General features: G+C 56.8%; 1 protein-coding gene across 1 annotated transcript in view; it reads left to right on the top strand.

The window, feature by feature from the left end:
• LOC128980499 (ventral anterior homeobox 2-like) overlaps positions 1-1,242 on the top strand; it is an 8,241-nt gene extending 6,999 nt beyond the window's left edge. The window contains exon 3 of the mRNA XM_054398971.1: positions 1,132-1,242. Coding sequence (XP_054254946.1) covers positions 1,132-1,242 — 111 coding nt within the window. The remainder of the gene's footprint in view (positions 1-1,131) is intronic.
• The last annotated feature ends 8,758 nt before the right edge of the window (positions 1,243-10,000 follow it).

Genomic DNA, 10,000 nt, shown 5'->3' with positions numbered 1-10,000 from the left:
GCAAGGCACACTGATGAGCCTCATCCTGGGCTCCCAGCTGAAGTCCTGGTGGCAGCATCACCTCCATGGAGCTTAGAGGGACGTGGGTGGGCTGTGCTGTTCTGTGCTGTGCTGTGCTGTGCTGGTGGAAGAACTCCAGTAGGAGCTGGGGCAGAGGGCTGTGCTGAGCAGGGTGCCAGGAGGTCTCCTCTGGGACCATCGTCCTCTTTTTCACTCGTTTGGTGCCTTCCTTGCTCAGTGAGAAAATTCACACCCTGTAGGCCACGACTGTCTCTTCTGCTCTTCTCTTCTCCTTCCCACATCCTCTTTTCCCCATCTCTCTCCTTCATCTCTGTCTTTTTGAATCCCTTTCTCTGTTTTTCATGGCATTTCCAACCCTGCAGCAAAATCCCAGCTGAACGTTCCTGGCTCCCCACCTCCCCAGCCAACACCATGTTCAGGGATGGCAGTGCCAGGCTCAGTGCCCAGCTTCCTCCTCTCATTACCAGGGTGAAGCTGCCCTCGGGTCATGGTTTCAGGCTCTCTTCACACTCAGTTCCTCACTGGGAGGTTTTCTGGGTTGTTACAGGAGCTGGGTGACCGCAGGGTGTTACAAGACCACTTAGATCTGGAGGCTGTTGTGTGGCTCCATGCACCACGATGGACCACTCCAGATGTGGTCTGGAGACTGGAGAGTCCCCACCAGCCATTCCTGTCCCAACAGGCTCCTCTGAGGCCCTCAGCTTAGACTGGGACAGATCCATCTGGCACCAAGCTCGAATATTTTGGGGACTTTTCATCTCAGGACTTAGGGCAGGTCTTGGTTTAATCACTCTGCCTAATGTTTGGGTGGTGGATTCCCAACCAGCAGCATCTTGTGACTCTTTCTTGGTTGACATTTGTGCTGTGTTGGTGGTTGGGATGATAGAACAGATCTTTTCCACCCCCTCCTTGGATGATATCCTGCTTTCAGAATTAGGAAGCCTCCCTCCATCAGCAGCTCCTGACTCTGCTCTCTGCTGGGACCCCTGGCCACGACGGGACCCCCACCACGACCCACTGTGGGAGTGGGGCTACTGAGGAGGGTATTTGTGTGCCTGTGGATGTTCAGGGGGGGGCAGAATGACTCATCCTGGCTCTTGTGTGAGACAGGAGTGGTGCAAAGAGCGTGATGAGATAGGAAGAGACGCGTTGGCACCACAGCTGGAGAGCTGCAGCCGAGCGGCCCCGAAAGTAGGGCTGCGGTCTGGGCTGTGCCCCTGAGAAATCCCACTGGAGCAAAACACCATCTCCTTTAGGCTCTTATCTGACTTCCCTGGCATCTGATCCTGGCTTTTGGCAGGACTTTGAGGCTCCTTGCAGGAGGCAGAAGGACTCAGCTCTGCGTTGTGGAGTTGGGATCTGCTTGTCTCTGTGCCCCTGTGCCTGGGGATCACCCAGGAGAAAGACAGCATTCCCCAGGGGAGAGGGGAGTTGCAATGAAGGGATGTGGAGGCAGTTTCACAGCCAGGTTTGAGGATGAGGAAGGTCCTTCCACCAGCCCAAGGTGTGGACCTCCTCCCTTCAGGGAGCCTTATACCTGTTTTGCCTTGCTTTGGGAGGATGCTTAAGCTCCAGCCAAAACCCATTTGTGCTTTGGTCTAATTAATCCCTGGAGATGGTTAATGTTCAACGAGTCTAATTAACCTGTGGAATATTGTCATTAATGTCTAGCAGCTGGAGATGTGGCTGCTGCACCCTAGGTGAGCTCCCAGCTCTGGAGCAGTGGAGATGTCCTGAGCCTACCCTGGCACAACCCATCCAGACTCCTTCCCTGCCCTGCTAGCCCTGCATTGGGCTTTCTCCAGGCAGCGCTTCCTCCGAGGGGAAAAGTGCCCCTTCTCAGTGTCATTATGGGATGGAAAATGCGAGGCTGTGAGGCAGAAGGACCACGGGGGGATGGCAGAGGGAGGATAATTCCCACAAATCCCCCGGCAGAAGGAGATATGGGATGGGCTGGCCGAGGGGATTTGCCTGGTCCAGGAGGCTTTGCTTTCTGGGTCAGGAGTTCAATGCCAGGCTCAGGTTCAAGTGACCTGTGCCAGCTCTTCCTGCCCTCATTAAAGTGTAGACAGAGCAGTGGCACTTGCACCTTCTTCTGCGGGCCAGGCACCCAGGAGGTCAGGACAGGGCTGGTGGTATCAGGTGTTCTCCATACAGCTCCAAGCCTTGCTGAGAGGCAGTATCCTCCCAAAGGGCAGCAGCTATGGGTGAGGGATGTTTCAGTCAAAGGCGGCAAGCAGGAGCAAGGATCTCGTGTGCCTCCTGGACGGGAGGGTGAGCTGCGGGCCTGGTTTTAGTGGTGACTAGGAAGTATTGGGTTAACAGTTGGATTGATGATCACTTAAAGGTCTCATCAACAAACGATTCTGTGCAGGTGGAGGCTCTAAAGGGTCTTCTCTCTGTGCAACATCTAACACCCTATGTAGAGAGATGGTGAGGCATGAGTGGAGAGAGGCTTAGTATATGTTTGTTTTTTGCCTGGCTTTGGAAGTCATGAGCCCCCATGGTGTTCCCCTACATGTGCTGGGTCCATCCACACCAGTCTGGGACAAACTCTGGGCTCCTCAGATCCATCAAGTGGGGGGCCAGCGATGCTGTGCTGCCGCGCTCGCTCAGCACTGTAGATCCCAGCGCAGGAGGAGCAAAATGTATGTGAGAAAGCAGCTGAGCCAGAGGAGGGCTGGGAAGGTCTATTTATAGTCCTGCAATTAAGATGAAGCTGTTAAAAAATTAATCACACCTCGAGTCATTAACAACTATCAGTCCCTGCAGTGAGAGAGCAACACAATGGCTGGCTGGTGCCAGCAGAAGTGGTCCTCTTGCAGGGGGAGCTGCAGCAAAGCTGTGGTCTGGAGGGGGTGAGATCACCGGTTGAGCGTGGAAGTGTGGGTAGGGGTTTCCACGGCACGAGAGGCAGGCGGCTGCTCAGGCTGCTCTGCTTGCTGCCAAGCTGCCTGATGCTCCTCCTAGCGCTTAGTAGTATGGGGTTAGGGGAAGCAGAACTTCAAACTTGGATTGGGACTCCTTGGTTTAGAAGACACGCGCAGCACCAGGGGTGCTTTGTGGGAGGCCTCTGTCTGTCCCTTAACTCCGTCCTCCTCCCCATGCATGTGAGAGAGGGAAAGATCCAACCTTTCTGGCTTTGTGTGCTTTTGTCCGAGGCAGTTTACGTGCTTGTGTGCACTCCTTGCACCATCCCCCTCTGCTTGGAGAATCGCGCTCCCACAGCTGGATGTTTCTGTACCTTGGGGGCACTTTGGTGATGCTTTTTCTGGAGGAGTGAATCAACATTCTGTTTTGCTGGAGCATTCCCTTCAGATGATCATCCTCCCTGAGGGACTTGGCAGTTGCTCAGGCATAGCCAAGGAGTACTTGGGGCCAAGTGGGATGAGAGGCAGGTCGCTGGGGGGACAGCATCAAATACTACAGCAGAAAACTTGGCACAGTGGGTGGCAAATGGGAATGCCAGCCTGAGGGGATCCATATTATATCATCCTCCAAGTGGGATTCCAGATGTGTGAAGCCTGGGTTCCCAGGCAGGGAGGGGAACCTTCCTGGGTAACTGAGAAGGAGAGCCTGTGAGAGCTGCCAGGGTCCCTTGCAGAAGAAATGGGCATCTCAAGCGCTTCTGGGTGCCTTCCCCATGCAGTAGTGTGAGAACCCGTGTGGAGGGGGTACCCAGTCACGTGGGCGCTCCTGCCAGTTCCCTCCGTGGAGGGGCAGTGGTGGGGTTCTACCTGCGGATCGGTGGCGGGGGTGGTGGCTATAAAGTCTGTGTTGTAAGCCGGTCTAGGGAAGTGCGGACCAGGCTGGACAGCCAGCCATGGTCTCCCCTGCCCAATGATTCCTTTATTTAATATATTTTTTGGGTTATTTCTTTCTCAAAGCAGGACAGGGAGTAAGGGTGGAGCGCACAGGTTGTGTTGGTGAGGGGGAGGCTTCTAGCCTGGCAGAACAGCGGGTCACCTTGGAAAATGCGTCTTCTGGGAGGGCAGCAGACCTTGCTACTTGATCACCAAAACCAGGTCCTATGACTGTATTCAAAACCCCCTGGTTAGGGCGGAACCCACATCCCAGGGTACCTTTGTGGATCTGGTGACAAGGATGGGGATTAGACATAGGCCCGCCCTGCGAACACCCAGGCCCCACCACCCCCCCACAACTGTAGCAGTGGCTGCAAAGGAGGACTTTGCTGAGGGGGGCCTCGGTGTGGGTGGTAACTCCTAACCCAGTCAGGCCGCAGTTTTCAGCCCACCATAAATCATCACCAGCCTCTCCACCAGCACCTCCAAGACGAATGTTGTGTAGGGGGTAGATGTGTCTGACTGATACCTTGAGAGGATGCCTCCCATTTGGGGCCCAGTGGCTGGTAGAGGCACTACACCCCCCGCCTACCTGCAGAGCCAGCTCTGATCTTTTTTTCTTTCCATTTGCCACACCGTGGGGGAAACAGAACCCGGGCTGCGGCGCTTAGGAGGAGTTTTGGCTCAGAGAGGGGGTTATAATGGGTGCAGAGAGGATGGGCCTCCTGGCCAGGGCACCGCTAAGGTTCCCAATGGATGGGGAGGGCTCCTGGTGAGGAACACAGCCAGGGTACCAAGGGGATGGGAACGGTCCTGGCTGAGGACACAGCAGGTCCGAGGGGTTAGGGACCAGGCTCTGGTGAGGCCACAGTGGTTCCACCGGGTTGGGACTGGGCTCCTGGCTGAGTGGAACAGCAAGTTGTGGATGGTTCCCCATCATGGTTGTTGAGATGGTGCCCAGCCATGGGTGGAGTGTGGTAGTGGCCGGCACAGCCTCCCGACCTATGGACAGTTTGCAGAGGTATGGGTTCGGTAGCCCAGCCCGGGTGCTGCCAAGGTGCAGAGCGGGCTGGAGGGAGATGCAGGGATGAGTCACCCCCCCCCGCCAGGGACGTGTCCCTGTTGCCAGCATGGCGCGGAGCGGCAGCTGTGTGCCGTAGCGCGTGGCTGTTAGGAAGCTCGGTGCAGGTGGCGGGTGGGCTAGCGCGCCTATGGGGCCTACCCAGAGACCAGGGCCAGCTCCCACTCTGGAGCCTCAGGGCAGGTTCAATGGGAGAAGGTTAGGAAGAGGAGGGGAGGCAGGGGGTGTGGTGCCGTGGCGGCATTTCGCGGTCCGGTGGGGGCGGAGTCGGCTAATGCTGTGGGAAGTAATTGGCGAGCAAAATGGCCTGGCCGGCGGTGGGAGCAGCCTGGCTGGTGGCGTGTGGAGGGTGAGTCCGTGGGGCCGCTGCTGGAGCCAGGGGCGGTGTGGGGGCCATCCACACCAGTGAAGAACCAGGGACAGAACCCCCTTCACCCAGGAGGGTGTGGTGTCTGGGAGAGGGTGTGGGTGTGTCCTACGGGAGGGTGAGGGATCATCTCAGCCTCACCTTTGCCCCGGGGAGGATTGGGACACCTTTACCGGATCTCATCCTGGCAGAGGAGGATGAGAACCCCCTCTCGGACCTATCACTGACGGGAAGAAGGATATGCACACACTTCCGACTTCATCCCCTCGGGGAGGCTGAGGACCATCCTTAGACCTCATTCCCATCCAAGTGAGGATGAGGACACCCATTAGGGCCCTCAATCATGAGGGAAGGCCAGTGACACCTCTACGACCTCTCATGCAGGACGGATAGGACACCCCCTTAGACTCATCCAAGAGGGGAAGGCCGGCCCACCAGATCAGGCCATCCCCTCCAGGATGAGGCTTGAGGACACCCATTTAGGGTGGCCAAGCAATGGAGGGTCGAGGGGATGGGGCTTTTGGGGGACAGGGGGGGGATCCTGGTGTGTGGTAACACCTTGTGTGGTGCAAGCGGGTTTGCACTGAGCCACTGGTGGGGCTTTGGACTCCACGGCACAGGGATGGTCAAGCAGCACGTACCACACCCTTCTACGCAGAACGCTGTGGTTAGGGGCTGGCGGTACAAAACTGAGTCGGGGGAGGGGGAGGGACAAATGCTGGTGGGGGGGACATCAGCCCATGGGGACCAGAGCCGGGACGGGGCTGCTTTGGGCAGTGACTGGTGGATGAGTGGCGTGGGGCGAGCCAGGAGGCGGCAGTCACTGGGCTGGAAACCTCGGCGGGAGTCTGAGCTGCTGAGCTCCCACTGCTTATGTCCATCGAGAGAGTCTGAAGGGGGACTCATAGGGGATTCAGATAGAGAGCGATAGCCGACTCCTGGCGCACCCGCGGGCGCGCGCGCAGCTCGCGGGGCCACAGCACCCTGCCTTTCCTCTTCTCCTTCACCCTTTGTGAACCTGCCTGGCGGCTCCGAGTGGGAGCTGGGCCTGGGCAAGTGTGAAGCCCTAGGCTCTCTGCCCCCGCACCTGGCACCGCGGCTTCCTAACCAGCACGGCGGTACGGACAAAGCTGCCGTCCTCGGCAAGTGGAACAGGGACACGGTCCATGGCGGGGATGGCCTCATCCTCTGGATCTCTCCCGCCTCTCTGCACCTTGGCAGCACTGGCTGGCACGACACACCTTCGCAACAGAACATGACTGGGGCGTGTACCGGCACCACCACATCGCCCATGGTGAGGCACCATGCTCAGGACACCAAGATGGGCAACATCCACATTGTTTTTCTCAGCAGGAGCCATTCCCCACCGTTGGGGACTAGCTGTGTCTCCGCCAGGAGCTGTTCAACTTGGGACCTGGCTGTGTCCTCAGCCAGGAGCTGTTTCCAAAAAACCTGGGCTGGCAGAGTCCTCAGCCAGGAGCGTCCAACTATTGGGGACCTATGCAGTGCCCTGGCCAGGAGCCCATCCCAAACCGCGCCATTACCCAGCTCTAGATCAAAATCCGCAGAAGGTGTCCTCAGAGCGGTTTTTTTGGTTTCCACGTTTTGCAACTGGAACATGAGAAGAAAGATCAGAGCTGGCACTGAGGTATGGCTGGGTGGGGGTGCAGTGTCCTCTACCAGCACAGGGGCCTGGAGGCCCAGAATGACGGCATCCACAAGGAAATCAGGTCGAGACACATCACCCCCCTAACACAATTCTTCTTGGAGGAGTGGTGGAGGTGGTGGCTGATTTATTGGGGTTTCAGGAAACTGCTGCCTGGACTGGGTGAGGGCTAACCCCCAGCCCGCGGTCCCCCCCGCAAAGTCCTCCTTCAGCCATGGCAGAGGTATGGGTGGGTGGTGGGGCCTGGGGGGTGGGACTTCAGGGTGAGTTGGTCCACCTCCCCTCCGTTGACCCCCGGATCCAGCAGACGGGTACCCATGTGGATGTGGTGTTTCTCCAAAACCAGGTGGGTTTTGGAAAACAGATAAAGGGTCGCCAGTTGTTTGGTGGTGATCACGTCATCAGAGGGCGAGCCCTCCAGAAGAGGCCTCATTACAGAGGGTGCCTTTGTTCTGCCGGAAGAAGCCCATCACCAACAACCGTGCTCTCCCCCAATCCAGACCTGCTTTGAGAAAGAAAATAACCACAAAAAACAAAAACAAAACGGGAATCGTGGGGCCGTGAGATGCGGGCTGGGCCTGAGCCAGCCTGGTCCTGCACTTCTCGTAGCTTACAACCAGACTTTACTCCACCAGCCCCGGGCCCGCCGCCGCAGGGTCCAACCCCACCACGAGCCTGCCGGGGAGGGGACAAGATTACGCTCATCACGTTGAGCAGGTTTATCCACCGGCGTTGTTTCACACAGGCTGGCATGTGGGACGAAGGGCACCCAGAAGTCTTGTGGAGATGCCCGTTCTTGAAGGGTGCCCCTGGGCCTCTCAGCAGCCACCCTTCAGATGGGACCCGGATTTCCTCCTTTGTGGGCAGCCCAGGTGCTTTCAGCCATTGGATCCATTGGACGGCTTGGGAAATGAGATCTGGGATCCTTGGGCTGGCATTCATTGCCACCAGGACTTGGTGTGCCCCGTTTTAGCTGTAGGTCTGATGTGACCCAGCTACTGCCTCCACATCCATAGTCCCCAAGTACTCAGGGGCTATGGAGCGATGCAAGTCCCCTAGGGGAGGGGTGATCAGTAATGGAGGGGAAGCTCCCGCAAAACAGGATTGGTTAGTCAGTCCTCCGAAACAACGATCACCCGAAGTGGCCAGAGGGACCGAGAGCGATCAGTGGGATCTGGCAGCTTCTCTCAAGCCGAGGGGAGGATGTTCAGAGAGAGCACAGTGCACGTAACAGCCACGGTACAAAAGGCACACCAAGAAGAAGATGGTTGGATGTTCATTCCTTGCTCGCAGAGATGGGGGGAGGGATGGAAGGAGGGATGAAGGGACCGACAGAGGCCTCCTCAGCAACGAGCCCTTGGTGAGGCACTGTGTCTACTAACCAAGGGATTCCAATCAGGTTTGGCGTTCATCTTCCCTACCAAGGACTAAAGGCTCAGAGGATGAGAGCAGGTGCTTTGCAGCAAGCAGAGCAGCTTTGCTGCTACTGCCTCTCTTGCTTGGGGAAGCCTCACCCAGCTTCCATCTCAAGTTGGTTGAATCTCACCCTCCAGCCACAGGCTTTGTGAGCTCCCCAGAAGAGGACCACTTCTGCTGGCCCCAGCCAAGCCATTGTTGTTGCTCTCTCCCAGCAGGGGACTGTAGTTGTTCAAGATCGAGGTGTGTGTGATTAAATTTTTCACAGCTCCCTCTCCCAGTGTGAGTGATCATAAATAGACTTCCAGCCTCTGTGGCTCAGTGCTTTGTCACATCCATTTTGCTCCCGCTGCTGGGAATCCCGTGCTGAAAGTCTGTGCAGTGCAGCACAGGATGCAACGGGCCCAGCGAGTGATGCGATGCTGTATGAGCAGGAGTTTGTCCAGATGGTGAGATGGAGGGCTCATCCAGTGACGTGTGAAACACCATGGAGGTCTCATGGACTTCAGCCTCAGGCAGGAAAACAAACATTAATATAAGGCTCTCTCCACTCACGGCCTCACCATCTTCTAAAAGGGAGTTGAGAAGTTTACAGGCGGATAAGGAGCTACAAGTTCACAGGGTCCTTCCACAGCATCGTTTAGGTTTCAGAAGATGACTTTAAGATCATCAAGTCCAACTGTTAACCCAATACTTCTAGGTCACCACTAAACCATGGCCCTCAGCATCACCCCCTTCCAGGAGGTGCACAGCTCCAATGCTCCTGGGCATGGCCTCCTTGACTGAGAACATCCCTGTCACCCAAAGCTGCTGCCTTTGGGAGGGGATGAACTGCCTCTCAGCAAGGCTTGGAGCTGTATGGAGAACACCTGATACCACCAGCCCTGTCCTGACCTCCTGGGTGCCTGGCCCGCAGAAGAAGGTGCAAGTGCCACTGCTCTGTCTACACTTTAATGAGGGCAGGAAGAGCTGGCACAGGTCACTTGAACCTGAGCCTGGCATTGAACTCCTGACCCAGAAAGCAAAGCCTCCTGGACCAGGCAAATCCCCTCGGCCAGCCCATCCCATATCTCCTTCTGCCGGGGGATTTGTGGGAATTATCCTCCCTCTGCCATCCCCCCGTGGTCCTTCTGCCTCACAGCCTCGCATTTTCCATCCCATAATGACACTGAGAAGGGGCACTTTTCCCCTCGGAGGAAGCGCTGCCTGGAGAAAGCCCAATGCAGGGCTAGCAGGGCAGGGAAGGAGTCTGGATGGGTTGTGCCAGGGTAGGCTCAGGACATCTCCACTGCTCCAGAGCTGGGAGCTCACCTAGGGTGCAGCAGCCACATCTCCAGCTGCTAGACATTAATGACAATATTCCACAGGTTAATTAGACTCGTTGAACATTAACCATCTCCAGGGATTAATTAGACCAAAGCACAAATGGGTTTTGGCTGGAGCTTAAGCATCTCCCAAAGCAAGGCAAAACAGGTATAAGGCTCCCTGAAGGGAGGAGGTCCACACCTTGGGCTGGTGGAAGGACCTTCCTCATCCTCAAACCTGGCTGTGAAACTGCCTCCACATCCCTTCATTGCAACTCCCCTCTCCCCTGGGGAATGCTGTCTTTCTCCTGGGTGATCCCCAGGCACAGGGGCACAGAGACA

Source organism: Indicator indicator, unplaced genomic scaffold (genome assembly GCF_027791375.1).
Source record: "Indicator indicator isolate 239-I01 unplaced genomic scaffold, UM_Iind_1.1 iindUn_scaffold_216, whole genome shotgun sequence".
Classification (NCBI taxonomy): domain Eukaryota; kingdom Metazoa; phylum Chordata; class Aves; order Piciformes; family Indicatoridae; genus Indicator; species Indicator indicator.
The sequence above is the reverse complement of the archived record's forward strand: the minus strand, read 5'-3'. Positions and strand labels throughout refer to the sequence as shown.